Source organism: Eucyclogobius newberryi, unplaced genomic scaffold (genome assembly GCF_026437365.1).
Source record: "Eucyclogobius newberryi isolate DKJ021-1_F unplaced genomic scaffold, fEucNew1.0.hap1 SCAF_17, whole genome shotgun sequence".
In the NCBI taxonomy this organism is placed as follows: Eukaryota; Metazoa; Chordata; class Actinopteri; order Gobiiformes; family Gobiidae; genus Eucyclogobius; species Eucyclogobius newberryi.
In genome coordinates, this window is record NW_027315801.1 from 13,784,637 (window position 1) to 13,801,463 (window position 16,827).

Sequence of the window (16,827 nt, forward strand, 5' to 3'; positions counted from 1 at the left end):
TAATATTTAAATCTTACTAGCCGCTCGCGCTCACAAACCCTTCAGCACATCATTCACAGGCATTGATTTTTTTTTTTTTTGGTCACAAACACAGCTTTAGAACAGCTTTTTGAGACGGATAAGTGAAGCCGGGTGGACCACCAGAGCTCTCATCCCAAAGCATCACGTACTGCCTCACATGACTCTTTCTTTCAAGTTTGTGATCTATAAAATGTCTTATAATTAAATGAAAACAGCATGCAACGGTCAGATCTGTGGAGAGGCGACCCAGCTCACAGTAAGGAAAGTATTTTGGAACAATATAAACACCCAAATGGAATAAATGCCACGTTTCATGCCATTTTTTGACCCCCGTCATAAAACCGCGTCATAAGGGCAAGCACGCGTCACCATCACCCCCTCCCCCCCCTCTCCCTACAAGCCCATTCCGGAGTTTTTCTGCTTCGATTTACGACGAAACACGGTTCAAAGAGGCCCAAAACGTCATTAATGATATCGCACTCTTTACTATTATCACAATGGTGAAGGTTTATGTGGCAGTTGATGCAGCAACCGGGAAAATAAACGGAGAGAAGTTCTATCCGATACCGAAAAACCAGGAAATAAGAGCGCGATGGACATAGACTTTCATATATAGAGAGAGATTTATAGATATATCTGTTCTGCACACGCTGTAGAATAAACACCAGATTTATTTAGGCTCAAAGTATTGTTGATCTGAAGTTCTATCGTTTCTCACTCACTGGCGCGGAGTGGCGCATCGCGGAGCAGACAGCTGTGGGCGACACACTACGTCACGGGTGGGCGGGGCACACACGCTCTGAGACTACGTCACGGGTTGGGCGGGGGAGCCAGATCGCTCTTCGCAAGGGTGGGGGCGAATATCAAACCAAGCCGTTTGCATTTCCGGGTTGGTGAGGGGGTCCAAGGTCTGGGTGATATTTCTTAACTACTATGTTATGGGTGTTGCACAACACTTATTAATATCAATTATACACTTAGGATAGACTACGAAACGTGAAAAAAAGCATGTTATGGCACCTTTAAATGTTTGCCCTGATCCCTGTGCAATCACCTTTAACCCGCAATTTGCACCCTTAATATTTATTGAACAACTTGTGAAAATATACTGCGGATTGCACAAGCGCTGTGATGGCATTCTGACAGTGGCAGTGTACCCAGCATGCTTTTGGGCAGTGCGAGCATTCAGAGCGTGTGCAGTGCGAGCTGAGGTGAGCGGCTCTGATCCTCTGGCCTCTGGTGCCGTGGCTCTGTTTGTGCTTCTGTCCCGGCGAGGATTCCCTTCTCCCTCCAGCTCAGCCCCTCACTCAGATTTATGGAAATACAAAGTCTAATGGAAAGCCTCGTTGTCAGGGTGACAGCAGCAGATAAAGCAGGGCCGCCAGGGTTGGGTTTATTAAGTGAAGGATGTTGTCAGATATAAATGTTGAGGGGATGGTTTGATATGGATTATTTTGCCGACACCCATTTGTCTTACTGTTGTGACCGATAACGGGACGTATTTTGTGGGTCCCAATATTAAGATCTTCAAATCCTGAGCATAACATGTTTTTAATCAATAACATACATCTTTATCTGAGATTTTGGTGGCCTAATTACTCTTCTATTTTTATTATTTAACATTTGTATTTTCTAGTTTTTTCCAAAAGACAAATCTGATGCTCTGAGGACAAATTGGGAATGACACATGGCACTAACGAACTAAATATTGGAGTTTGTATATTTGCTCGTAGAACTTTTTCATGTATATTCATTTCCTGATTGCACATTTAGTCGATTTTTGGCTGCATGCTGAAAATGTACTCCAAATATGAAGGGTTGTCAAAAGAAAGGTAGTTTTTATAATTGCAAAATCAACATTATTGTCAAAAATAGATTTGAACGAAAGTCAACATCTACACATAGGACAAAACTGGGCCTTTCCTGTAGTTTTAGAACGGTCCAGTTGGATAAAAGGCACACTTTTTTAAATCACTCAGGTTTCAAAATGAGTATTGGGTATCAAGTTTTTCCTTTGTGTCAAATTAGAGTTTCTCTAGACTTAAGGAATAGTTTGAATGGCTTTGTGTCCACATAAGTTTGTTCGTTTGAGCGAACTGTGGGCCTGACCAATCACAGCGCAGTATTGTAGTTTGGGCGGAAGTCAGAAGGACGAACCTGAACAAACATGGCGACGCTGACTCTGGCCTATTTTAGCAGATGTATGAACTATGTTGTTTGTAAAAAGGTGCACTTTGAAGTACTTTGTGTATTTGAGGACGTGGAAGAAGTCTGTGCTTTTCTCTGAGTGGATTTTTAACAACAGTTTGATTTCGCGGCTTCTTCCTGTTGTCGTTACGCTTCGACCAATCAGGATGCAATACTGTATCACTACCAGTTCCTTTTAAAAGTGAACTCTAATTTAATCACATGGACAGTGGTCATTTTATCGCTGATCTTATGAGGAAATCATCAGCCTTGTTAGAAGCCGTTAACGTTCGTGTTCCTCTTGCTCAGGCTGCTCAGATAAGGCGCTGCTGCTGCTGCTGCTGCTGAAGCGTAGTGTGCGGGATCGCGGCTTTTTGAAGGATGTTTCTTCAGATTCACACGCCGACTGAAGAAAAGCTTACATTTCCCCGTGAGCCATACTGTGTACATGCGTTCGGGTGCATTACACGTTCTGATGCGTACTTTGACTGTGCGCGTCTCCGCTTATGATAAATCTTTGTGAATTTGTCTGAGGGAACGCGACGGGAGAGGAATTCAAAATGATTAGACTAACAATGACGGGAATCTGAAGCTGCACGTATTTGCTCAGCGCGAGTGTGAAATGTGCGGAGCGACGGGGTTAAGGGCCAGATTAGATGCACGAGCCCTTGTTTACTTTCAGGGATAAGCTGTTGTAAGTCTGTTAGTTTGTGTCATGTCCACGTGGCTTTTACGGAGCAGGCCAGTGTGTGCGTTCGTAATCTTTTATCGTGCCGTAATACGTCTGCGAGGCCTGCGAAGTTCATGTTTTAAGTCGATCCTATTCAGAGGAAGTAGACGTGGGCATTAGAGAACTATGGATATTGATATTTTTTCCATTGTATTCCTTTCCGTTGATAGTGAAGTGTTTTTATCATCGTTGTGGTCTCAAAACCGGGATCAAGTGTTGAGTCTGAATGTTAAATCCAAATAACATGAAGTTGCAAAAGTGCTTTAGCTTTTATTTATCTGGATTCACATCAGAGAAAACAAAGCTGCAAAAATAGAAACGAAGCAACAAAAGTCGACACAGTTTTGTCAAAATTTTGTTTAGTTTCAAGAGCTATGTTTTATTATGTTTGAATTTAAAGTTATTTTTCATCAATAAATTCCTCTGTCATTTTTATGTTAGTGGTATTATCTTCAAGGAACATAAATATCGGAAGAAACATGTCACGTAGCATGAATACTAATGAATTACAGTAACACAAAGGTATTTCTGAACCTTTGTTGTTCATTTTTACAGCACTTAAACCTCAACCAAGACATTTTAACACATTTTAACACATTCCTGACGTCTTGTACAACTCAAAATCATTTCAACTATCATAATTTTCATAATAAATCTCAACATGTTAACCTTTGTCACCGTATGATTGGCCCGTGAAGCTCCTCCCGAGTCACAAATGAGAGCGGTGACTCGCAGCGGTCAGACAGACTGTTCAAGTGCCCTCGGAAAAGGCAATTCATGGCGGGAAAGAGCACATTCATTTCCCATGCATCGCTAAATTTCAGACCATAGCTCAGAGCGGGCCACATGTCGCAGATACAAATAACTAAACGGTTATTTACGAGCGGTGACGTAAAGTGTCCGGACAGCACTGACAGATAAAAGGACAATGATTGGACAGTCGAGCCCAGCGATATACAGTATATATATTTATAGATAATATAGATATTGTTGTTTTGAACGTGAAGCTTGTGCAAGTAATAGAATTTCAAGTTTTGTTTTCTGTCATTTCTAATCGTCAATGATCAGCGTGAGTATTTATCATCTCTGTCTGTAAATGTGTGGTTTAGAGAAGAGTTCAGGCTTTTTTATGGTGTTAAATGGTGATTATTTAACGATTTAAAGTTGGTCTTGTTCACGTGCAGTGGATGCATGTTGAAAATACTGCACAGTTTGATTTTTTTTTAATAAAATAAAATGGAGAGTCCCATTTGAACACAGGCAAAATGAGAAAATCCAGTACATCTGCGACTCGAACCTCAACTTAGACATTTACAGGCACATTTTGGCACATTTCTGATGGATCGCACATACACATGATCCAAAGGCACTGGCCCTGTCTCGCACTGGCCCTGTCTCGCAATGGTATAAAGTCTGTGCCAGAACCTGAGCTCACACTCCTCTCCCGCTCCAGCGCTGCGTGCGACGACACTGAACTGCTCCGACGCGGTCACATTTAGCAGATCACCGTTTGGCGTCCGTCCACAGGAAACCAAAGTGCAATGACAGCAATTACTCATGTGGCCACTGTGTGATTGGACAAACAGGATGTGTTAGGTTTCCCTGGAAGCTGGTGCCCCGACAAATACAGCTGTATATATACTTAAATTCTCAAATCATGTAAGCAACACTTTAACTGCAGGTAAACGCCAGCAAAATGTCACAGTAATAATATATAATTTGATTAAAAGCACGTTCTGTGCACCTACTCGGCTAAAACTATCACTATTGCTGTCTGTATGTGTACTGTGTGTGATTACTGTGACAAGGTTCTATGTCAAGAGGGAATGAAATGACACAATTGAACTAAACATGTTTCTTTAAGTAATACAAATGGTAATACTGGCGTTGGATGTGTGTGAGACCGTTCATGTGACTGTTGATTGTGGGAGGGCATGTGGGATTGAAGCAGTTTGTGTTCCATCTGCTCGTGTGTAACGTGCTTTATGAAGACAGTTCTGATTGACTGAGCAGCAGTAGGATCCTGTCATAAAGTTGGCACTGATTTGCTTGAAAACTCAGTCTGTGCATGCCCAGAAGTGTCTGCGTAAGGGCACGGACGCCGGTCACTTACTGGCAAAACATACATTCATTTTACTCCTTTAACATGTCTATTTTACATTAAATATGAACCAACGCAACATTTAACTGTGAATAAACATCAAGGTCAACTGACTTTGTGTGGTATCTAATGTGTGTGGTGATTATGGTATCATATTATCTAAAAAATAAACATTATTAAACTCTATTTCATCTAAATGACTGGAAACCTGAGGCTACAACAGACAAATCATTTTTATGTGCATAATTTAAGTCAATCTGGATGACACTTACCGTAGTATAACACGCAGTACACAAACACTACAGAACATTGTAAGTTCAAGGCAAAACTCCCCACGGTTCCCACTAATACTAAAGGATAAAACAGCTCAGTTTAAGTCAGTCTTTTCATTAGTTATTCTATTGATAACAGCTAAAACGATATATAAATGAACCTCGGCTAATGCATTTTTTATTGTCTTCTGCACTAGAGCTATTCAAGCAGGAATAAAAGTCTTAAGCATTTTACTTATTGCTCCGAGCCCGATTTGGCACTGTATTTCTCTGTACTTTTCTCCTCTTGCTGCTTTCTTCACTTCTAACTTGTCTTTTGAGTTCATAAAATATCACTTTGACTTCTCGCTTTACATTGAGGGAACATGGCATTAATCCAAACCATGAAATTACCATCTTGTATATCCTTTCCTTTCCTTTTGGGCAACAATAGATTAGTCTGCGCGTAGGGATTTCTGTTTGTCGGCTTTATCTGGTGGAATACATTTGCTGTAAATATGAATGTGGGAGATTAAGCAAATTTGGCTGCATTGTTAAGGAGCTTATATGTATGAACAATTACAGGGAAACATATCTGAAGCTCGGAGGCAGCGCTGCTTCCTGTTCTGGGGTGGCTGGGGTTTGTTACCATTTCTGCTCCAGAGGACACTTAAATGCCAAACACCCAGCTCTGCCCTCAGGCAAAGAAATACCCACAATTCTCTGCTCCACAGTGGCGCTTATCATTATTCACGTTTTATCTTTTTTGGTGGTGTGGTGTGTTTTACAGAAAATGTACAATCTCAAGGAGGCTGTTGCTCGGTTGTCGGTTTGACGGCTTGTCTGGAGCGCGTGTGGTTGTGTCTTTTGGCAAGAAAAGTAAGATGAGAATCGATGAACGGTCAAAGAGCAAATCGGTCAAAAATGGAAGCCTTTAGTCCCAGGGCAGCCGTGGCTTTAGAGGAGGACAATCCGTGAGACAAATGGTAATGATAAATGATGCTTTAAATATCCAATCTCTTAAACTGTTCGTAATAATACTTCAAATCTATATTACAGTGAATTGTTTGAGTATTCCCAGGCACACGCACAGAAGAAAGTAGTAAGTGTGTGCAAGATGAAGATTTGGTAGTGAATCATGAGTTTAATCTGCCTTTTTACAAACAAATACACAGTTTCTTGTCGTTTTCCAAATGCATGGTTGTTTTGCACAATCTCACATGCCGTTGTAGTCTTGTGAGTGCAGTTTGGGTCATGTACAAAAGGCTGTGTTCCTGTGTTGTTGTAGTTCATGGGGCGACTACTAGAGGCGCTTTATTGTCCCCATTTGGCTTCTACCACTGTCCTCATAAGCAGTTGGTCAGGACTACCTCTGCCGGGGGATTTGATCTATTGTCCATGTGTTGGGTTAATGGGTGAAACTGGAGTGCCCGGTGGATTAGACACAGGGAGAAACATGCAAATTCCACACTGGATTTGAACCCACAACCTTCTTGCTGTGAGGAGAGAGTTTCAGTAGTTGGTAATGATTTGCAAACACACTCTCTTGTCTTATTGAGGGTGAGGGAGTCTCCAGAAGCCCAGCCGCAGTAGCAGTGGTCAGATAGGAGTCAGTGGCACAGTGGCAGTGGTAGTGAGCAGGCGACTGTGGAGCTGTTTGTTTAACACGAGCTCTGAAGCAGCTTGGCTCAGTCTGCTCCGCTCTCTGCTGTTTTCTCTCCTTTTATTCTGCTCTATTCATTATGAAGGAGGCCGTCTCCCGTGGCCCGTGATCACAGCGTGTGGTCTCACTGCATCTTCTGCTCCGTCCTGACTCTTTCACTTCTTTATGTAGACACCAGGGTCGAGGCCAGAACTGACAATGGCAAAGACAAACACATTATTGACAAAATAAAATGATGTATTTCTTGCAAAAGTGGTTTGGGGATTCTTATTTTTGTTACAGTGCATGGAATGTTTTATATAATTATAGGTACTCATTCATTTTCTCCGAAGGGAAAATTATTCTGTGGTTATTATTCTGCTGGGTCAACCTGTCCTTGACCTTGAAACCTTTCTTTAGAAATGTTTTATTATCTGTTTATTTGGTGGGGTCAGTTTTGACAATAGGCCATAAAGATTCATGCTGTAAACACGACGGATTAAAACCATGGCTTCATTTCTATCCATTGTCTCGCATTCACTCTCACAAAGAAACTGCATTTCTTTGGGTATTGTAATTGCTATTAGACGTGTGATTTATATTTAAAAGTAGGATTCAGTTTAGATATGGGCACATTTCAGACACGTCCAAGAATAGTAACAACTGAGAAAAGACTGAAATTCATTCAAGAAGTCCTTTTTTGTAGAGTCTAAAAACTATAATATATTGTGCACTCGCTCAGGTGGGTGAAGTGTCTGGCCCATGGACAGAACAGCAGCATGGTATTCCCAGGAGTAACCAGGCCCAACCCTGCTTAGCTTGTGATATCAGATGAGATTTGGCGTTCTTAAGGTGGTATGGAGCTAGTTTTGCTCTGGCCTTTAGCTGGAAGATTGTTGCAACAGGTGTAAAGAAAACTTATATTCGAATGTCTGTCTTGGGTCAAATTTGTTCACGATTCCCATGACGGTAGACCGAGCTGCAATCAAACAGTAAACGCCCCGCCCTTCGTGGTGCTGCCTGGCGGTAATCTTTTACTATGTCAACAAAAGCGAACCCTGCTCTTTTCTCAAACCCTATGTAACCACTAAATTTCCGACTCTGACTCAGGCTTGCATTTATATGTTAATTCTCTCTTTGGTAACTCTAGCCTAACTGAATTAAACGTTATACTGGCCGCTTTATGGTCAAGTGCAACAAAAAGGTGGTCTCGCCATCAACCTGAACAAAGCCATCGTTTCCACAGCCAAACGTCTATTGTGCAGCTTTTATTTACACCACAGAGTTAGCCTGTGCAGCTGTTGCCGCCGCATGATTGAGTGTTGCATATAACTCTCCGCGGACAGGCAGGAGAAGGGAGATGTTGGATTAAGGGCGTAGAAGAAAAGACTGATGGGGGTAAGCGCTGTATGCACAACTACGATTAAAGGTTGGGGGTGCAGGGGCAAAAAGGGCTCTAGGGCTGCGGTAGAAAGCTAGCTCAGCAGGAGGCTGATTATACACCAAAGGGATCCACTTTGCACATCCAGCAAGTACAAGTCAAACAAAGGAGCATATAGGCACTTGAAAGTCAGGGTATGGGGTCCGCGGCTCTGTGCATTTCGGTGAAGGAGGAGGTGGGGTGCGATGTGGTGGTAAAGCGGAGTCTTGTGGCAGTTTTATGGCCGGGGAAATAGTGTTTTGGAGGGGACAAAGCAGACTCCCGCGTAGCTGTCAGCACACACACATCATGAACAGCTTGAGCGGGCTTTAGCACCAGTGTTTATGGACACATGGATCAATACGCTCCCCAAGGGTCTATATTTAAGGCTACAGCTGAGAGGTGGACACGCTGATCACAAGGGGAGGGGCTTCACGATGCTCATGACCAGATTTGGATGGTGGTCATGAATACAGAGATTATAACAGCGAATCCTGGACCTGTTTAAACAATACACAAATACATAAATTAATTTCAGTGTTTGAAAGTAATACAGTTTAAGTTTTATATCTTATAGTGTGGAGACCCTAGTAACTTCCAGCCATGTACGTATTCCCTGATTATTGAAAAATGACCACACACCCATCAACTTTATTCATTTATTAACATCTGTATTATAACCTTTTTGTAACATATTGTCAATCATGCAAGAAACCAACAGTTATTGTGAGTGAGATCAGTTTAGGGTTTTTGAATCGAGGTCCACAGCCAATCCAATCAAAGCATGTGGTTTGGAACAGAGTTTGAAATCAATGCGATATTTGAAAACAATTGTTTACGATTCGTACCATTTCGCTCCAGCGCTTACTATTTGAACACATCTGGCTGATGGGCCACCCCAAATCAGCTTCACCAATCATGAACGTTGCATTTGCAGCCTTCTAATACTCCTTATTAATTCAAGTCTTATAGTCTCTGATTATTCCAGCCACATTCTTCACCCCTGATTCCTTTTGCCCCTGCCTCTGGAAATGCAAATCCGAGGCGTGACAAACGATGTACAGCCGATTCCGACACGTTTGCACCCCCCTTGGCATGGCCCCCTGCTCCTGCCTGGCTTCACCTCCGCTCGCTTCTCTGTAATTACCCGTGTTGCATCGCTACGCCTAATCATACTTGATTTGGGGATGCTCCGCCATTGTCTGCACTTGTTAGCCTCTTAAACCGCTCCGTTCTGATAGAGTACTCTGATAACAGGCAGAGTTTTCCACAGGCTGTTTATGCGCACAGATTTCCAACAATAACACTGTGATTTGGCTTTCAAAATGTTATCTCAACAGGCTAAAAGGTAAAGCTGAAAAGGGAAAATAAGTCCCAAATAAAGACAAAATCAGCACTGATCCAGTAAGGAATAAGAATGGTGGTGTAAACCAGGGCAAATCTATGAACATGGACATTTCTCAGTCTAAACTGGCTTTAATCTTAGACTGAACCGGGTTTAAACAAGGAGAAATACTGTATTAGACCGGGCCTAACGAGAGCTGAATCAGCTCTGAGCCAGGACAACATTGTCACCAATGTAGCTATGTAGGTTAATGCTAGATCTGAAGGACTAGACTAGGACAAGGACTAAGTCAAGATGAAACTGTCTAAACCATCTCAAGACTTAACCAGGACAAACAGGGTCAAGTCAGGGCAAAGCTCAGATGTTGACCCAATACTAAAGATGTATTCACACTTGTCCTTGTTCAGTTTAGTCCTGATTTTTTCTTGCTTTGGTGCAAGTGCAAGTACACACACACCAACAAGTTTGTGCGTAGTTTTCGTGTTCTCCCTGTGTCTGGATAGGTTTCTTCTGGGCACTACAGTTTTCTTCATCAACACAAAACATGAACAATTGACAACCCTCCAGCTAAGGTGGTCCTAACCAAGCCAAGATCTGGGGATGGATCCCTGGGCGCTGCACTACAGCAACAGACTGCTCCTGACAGGTTTCTCCAATGGCAGTGGTTGAAAGATGGGTGAATTGTTGAGAATTATTTTTAATACAGTATACCTTATTCCGACCTTAATCTTAAATTGATTTAAGGCTTATAGTCACAAATGAATCCCTCTTTTGTGACTATAAGCCTTAAATAAACAGCTGATTGTGCACGTGGGTGCAGTGGACATGCGGCGGGAACAGACTGAAGTTTTGAAAAAGGACTTCTTGAAGTTATTCAACGTGCTTGATAAAATGGAAATCAAAACATTCATAAGTGGACCTCTTCCAAACATCGACAGGAGGATAAACAAGTTAAGCCGGCTTCTTCAGCTGAACACATGGCTGTCCAAAGAGTGTTCCCCGAGAGGACTACACTACATTGAGAACTTCTATCTATTCTGGAAACGAGAGGACCTATTTAAGAGAAATTGCCCCCACCTATGCAGAGGTGGAGTGAGGGTGCTGACAGAGAACCTGCTCCACGCTCTGAGGCATTGGACTGGGCCTGGACAGGGTCCTGAGCAGATAATTAGAGAAGAGAGGAATGAGAGAAGAATTCTGTTAGATCTGAGTGCTGCTTTTGACACTGTCGATCATGGGGTCCTCTTACAGAGACTAGAGGACTGGGTGGGCATCACTGGCACTGCCCTAAACTGGTTAAGGTCCTATCTGGAAAACAGGAAGTACTTTGTTGATATTGGTAGCTGTGTCTCAGACCACATGACCCTGACCTGTGGAGTGCCCCAAGGGTCAGTCCTGGGTCCCCTTCTGTTCAACCTCTACATGCTGCCGTTAGGTCAGTTGATACGCAGTGAAAATGTGTCCTATCACAATTATGCAGACGACACTCAGATCTATGTTTCACTATCGGCAGGTGACTATGGACCAGTAGATTCACTCTGTCACTGCATCCAACAGATCAGTTTGTGGATGCAAAACAACTTTCTCCTCCAGCTGAACTCAGACAAGAATGAAATAATCGTTTTTGGCCCACAGAAACAAAGAGAAAGTGTTAGCGGTCACCTCCAGAGTCTCGCTCTAAAACCTACAAACCAAATTAGAAATCTGGGGGTAATAATGGACTCAGACTTGAACTTTAATAGCCACGTCAAATCAATAACATCAGCAGCTTTTTACCATCTAAAAAACATTGCCAAAATCAAAAATATAGTGTCAAAACCAGATTTAGAGAGACTTATCCATGCGTTTGTCTCCAGTAGATTAGACTACTGTAACGGCCTGCTCACTGGCCTCTCCAAACGAGTTGTAAAACAGCTGCAGTACATCCAGAACGCTGCTGCTCGGGTCCTGACTAGAACCAGGAAGTATGATCACATTAGTCCTGTTCTCAGGTCTCTGCACTGGCTCCCTGTGGCTCAGAGAATAGACTTTAAAGCAGCTCTGCTTGTGTACAAGTCTCTCCATGGCCTAGCACCAAAGTACATCTTGGATATGTTAGTGCCATATGAACCATCTCGGACTCTGAGGACCTCAGGGACCGGCCTCCTGCTGGTGCCCAGAGTCAGGACAAAACATGGGGAATCTGCGTTTCAGTTTTATGCAGCCAAAATCTGGAACAGTCTTCCTGAAGATGTGAGACAGGCTTCTACTCTGACAATGTTCAAATCTAAGCTAAAAACAGTTTTGTATAGCTGCGCATATGACTGAAAGGATTTTTTCTTTGCACTCTTCTCTTTTGTTTGTGATTTTATTAGTTTAAACAATCAGTTGGATTGATACTTTTTAATTTAGTTAATTTTATTGTATTTCTGTTTCTGTAATTTCTTTGTGATTTGAATGCATTTTTCCTGCTGTGAAGCACTTTGAATTGCCTTGTGTATGAAATGTGCTCTACAAATAAACTTGCCTTGCCTTGCCTCTTTTACTTTAATCCTGAATATATATATAACACATTGTGTATTGTTAGAAATAATGAACGAAGGCAGATAGTGTAAAACTAGCTCTATACAGTAGCCTATATAATACAGTCAAACAGAGGAGGGGTGTGCTCAAGTGATTCCTAATTTGTTCTCACTTTGTTCCTGTAATAAGATCCAGTCCTTCCCTTCCAGTGGACGAGATAATTAACTCCCGGGGACAAGCGCATGGAGGTTTATGGTCTACTCAGATAGATCTCCACAGCCCGGCCTCTGCTCGCTGGAATAAACCCTCTATCGCGGCTTGATGTGCTGTGTGTTTTTAGAGATATGTGGAGATGGAAGGAGCCAGGGCCTTGGGGGCAGGGCAGCAGAAACACAGAAAATGTAAACAGGGTCTATGAATATGTAATGCAAAAGGTGAAAAAAGCTACTGTGTGGTAATCTTATTAGCAAAGGTGCTGTTTGTGTATCATAGAAAATGCCCCGGTGAAAATACAGTGACATAGTATAATAACCTTCATTTTGATAGAGGTTGAGAAGTTTACCGGCTTAGTTTTATATGCAAATATGGGATATGGACGGATTACATTAGGGATTGAATAAAACCTCATCATTAAGCAAACCACAAACGTCAGGGTAAAGAGGTTAGTATTGTATGTATGATTAAAAGTATGTACGGCATCACAATTGGGCCATTTGAAAACAAAAAAAGCAGAAACTCCAGTGGCTACATGGCATCTTGAAAAGCACACAAAGCACAAACAATAGATCAAATAACCAATCAAACCAATTAGCAAGGTGTAAGTTAACTCATTACAGACAAATTGTAGCTATAAAACCAGTTACAAGACCATAAATGTGGAGCTACCAATTAAAACAATCCTGGCTTCATTTGATGTTGATATAATTTTGAACTTGATGTTGCTTCAGAGAGATTATAGTTACTTCTAAACCTAATCTCATTTTGGCTGTGTAAGCAAACTGAGATGCTTAGTTTGTAAGACTAAATTCAATATAGCAACATTCAGCAATTTCTTGTTTTTCATTCAATAGCATTTTACAATGAGTATATGTGAGAATACTGCCGTAGTGGCCTCCAATTGTAGCTGGTTCTCGTAAACTGCTTGGTCAGAGAGTGTGACAGCAGTGGGGTGACTCAGGTCGGGCTCATTCTCGCCATGGTAACCTGCCTCTCCTTCCTGCTTTGTCCGAAAGCTGCTTTGGAATTTGCAGCATAATGGTTTCCGTCCATTGTGAGCGAGTCTCTTTATATGGCTCTATAACTCGAGATGAACCTTAACCTTTTAGCGCACTGACACCTTATCCATTCATGTTTTTTTACGTACGTCCATTGTCCAGCTTTTCGTATCTAACGGTGAATTTTCTGTTTTCTCTTTTCCCCGCAGAAACATGTGAAGACCTTTGGCCCAATCAACAAGTCAGACTTCAATCACAAAAAGGTCTCGGCCTTTCTTCGTTTCGGCTGTTCCCTCTTCTTCCTCTGCAACTTCCCTGCCACCACAACAAACATGGAACGGTCAATAAAAAGGACTTTATCATTCAAGTCAAGTTTGATAGCTTCCATACTAAGTTTATGGATCTTAGTTTCATTGTGCCATGGACAAACCTTCAACAGTTTCCACCCAGAACGCAGAGATTGGGTCTTCAACCACTTGACGGTCCACCGAACAACGGGAGCACTGTACATCGGAGCGGTCAATCGAGTTTACAAGCTTTCCGGAAACTTAACTCTTCTCGTCTCCCATGACACAGGCCCAGAAGACGACAACAAGGCATGCTATCCACCTCTCATAGTCCAACCATGCTCTGAACCACTTGTCTCGACCAACAACGTCAACAAACTTCTCCTTGTCGATTACTCGCAAAACCGCTTGCTAGCTTGCGGTAGCTTGTATCAAGGTGTCTGCAAGCTGCTCCGACTTGATGACCTCTTTATCCTCGTTGAGCCATCTCACAAAAAAGAGCACTACCTCTCCAGCGTGAACCAAACCGGCACCATGTATGGCGTTATCGTGTCTTCGCAAGGTCAAGATGGGACACTCTTTATCGGGACGGCGGTTGACGGAAAGCAGGATTACTTCCCAACCATCTCCAGTCGGAAGTTGCCGCGCGATCCCGAGTCCTCTGCCATGCTGGACTATGAACTGCATACCGATTTTGTGTCGTCGTTGATCAAAATCCCGTCGGACACACTCGCGCTCGTCTCCCATTTCGATATCTACTATGTCTATGGATTCTCAAGTGGTAGTTTTGTTTACTTCTTGACCGTCCAACCTGAGATACCTGAAAATAGCATGTCGTCAAGCGGCTCTCCGAGTGATCTCTTCTACACGTCTCGCATTGTGAGGCTTTGCAAGGACGACCGCAAATTTCACTCCTACGTCTCTTTACCGATCGGGTGTGTAAAGAATGGCATTGAATACAGGCTCTTGCAGGCGGCCTACCTTGGAAAACCAGGCCGCGTCCTGGCGTCTTCGCTGAACATCAGCGCTCAAGACGATGTTCTCTTCACCATTTTCTCCAAAGGCCAAAAGCAGTTCCACCGTCCTCCAGATGATTCCGCGCTCTGTATCTTCAGCATCAAGGATATCAACGCTCGCATCAAGGAGCGACTGCAGTCCTGCTACCAGGGAGAGGGCAATCTGGAGCTCAACTGGCTGCTCGGCAAGGACGTTCAGTGCACCAAAGCGGTAAGTTCTGACTATTCAAGTAGATATTTTGTGTACTTTATGTACTTTATGTACGATTGTGGAAAGAGTGCGCTTGTTTCAGACGTTACTTTGCATATTGTCAGCAGCAGGAAAAGAACAACGTGCATATTTGTATCCATTAGCATTTTAATTGTGGAGGTCCAAGAGAAAATTAAAACTGAAGCTGAAAATGTTTAGTGGAAAATATCTGCACAAGAGGCACTTCCATTTAAGATAAGATAAGATATAAGTACTAACTACCGGTACTCAGGACCTCAATGCAACTGTTCGACTCATATGATATTGAATATAAGACACTGTTAACACCGAAAATGCGGGAAAATTGGGAAAAATCCTCACGTGTACCATTTCAGACAACAAATGGACACAAACAAAAGCATTTAATTCTACAATTTTCTTAAAAAAAATACTTAGCTTGGTGGTGGACATGTCACTTGCTTGTCTCTAAAGACATACTGTACACCATTGCTTGAATGTTGAATGCTTTAATTTCTCAATATTCATATCAAAATGATTTGCCAAATGTTTGATACGCACTCTCCCTTGGTTAAAATTATGCTTTTATATTGCACAAATAAATTCATAAAGCTTTTGCTTAACATAATATTACGCCGCAATTAACTAAAAATAGTGTCTCAAACGTTTACAAGGTCACACGGTCACAGTCCAACGACACAGAGATCTAATTTTCCCCAGCCAAGTAACATTTAGGGCAAGGCCTTATCTTCTCACTGAGGCAGAAAACCACATTTTGGAGAGCTGGGTGTGTGCTGTAATACAAACAAACACCGGCATCATTAGGGAAAGCATTTCACTCTGAACAAATCACCACAATTCTACACATAATTATGTCAAAATGGTTGTGGAATCCCGATATTAGCTTCCTCTTTATAGTGCATTTCAGTGGGCGCTATTCAGAAAATTAGAGGGTTTAATATTCTTGGCAAGCTTCAAAGCAGGACCATTTTCAATACAAGTAAATGCAATCTTCAATGTTGTGTATGCGAGGAGTAGTGGGAGGGTTGATACTCAAGATAGTCGTGTTCTGATGCTCGCGTAGATCACACGCATGCCTATTCTGTCTGAAATATCCAATTATCCCATAACGCCGGGCTGTTCTGCTGCACCATGTTGTCAAGTAGAATTAAGTGTCTTGATTCCTTTTTATTCCCAAGGGGCCCTAGTCCTTTGTGTGTTCACTCTGTAATTGCTAATAGGAATTTAAGATTATTAAGAGTTAATGATTAGCCAGCGTAGTCGTTCTATGTGCGTGCGCCCGTGCATATATATTGGTAGGTCTGCGTGCATGTCTAGGGTCTAATAACGTCTTTATATAGCCACTTAGAACTGCTGATTAGCTTGCCTTGTTGCTAATCCCCAGGCGCTCCATTGACCAGTTTTATTGAAATCAGTATAATTCCCAATTAGCGGCGAGTCAGAGGTGACTGTCGGGATATGGAGATGTTATCGCGAGTTTCATTAGCTCTCAAGTGAAGGTGGTTTAGGGTTAGAACAAAATGAAGGTACCGGTAATAGGAGTAGAGGACAGTAAAATAGAAGGGTTGGTTGTTCAGGGAATTGTACTTTGTTGTGCTTTGGTTTTCATTTTCTGTCTTTTTAGAATTTATTTTGGGTAAAACGGTTCTAAAATCACAACTGTTTTAGATTACCTATATGTAACTTTAATAGCATTCCTGCTGTTTGAGTTTATGAATTGGGATTTTTGCAAATGTAGTGTTTAGAAATGGTTTAAATTGAGCGTTTGGCCCTATCTCGTAATGCCACTGACAGAATTCAAACTTCCGACAGCAATAGGCGCTTTATCCACTTAACCACAATGCACATATGGCTCGCAACTGAATTTATCTATCTTTTTAAT

At 42.2% G+C, this 16,827-nt stretch overlaps 1 protein-coding gene across 1 annotated transcript in view; it reads left to right on the forward strand.

Annotated features, from left to right (window-relative positions):
• The window catches only part of plxna2 (plexin A2), a 312,486-nt gene that overhangs the window by 32,609 nt on the left and 263,050 nt on the right, over positions 1–16,827 (forward strand). Inside the window, exon 2 of the mRNA XM_072449250.1 lies at positions 13,623–14,927. Coding sequence (XP_072305351.1) covers positions 13,746–14,927 — 1,182 coding nt within the window. The 5' untranslated portion in view covers positions 13,623–13,745. The remainder of the gene's footprint in view (positions 1–13,622; positions 14,928–16,827) is intronic.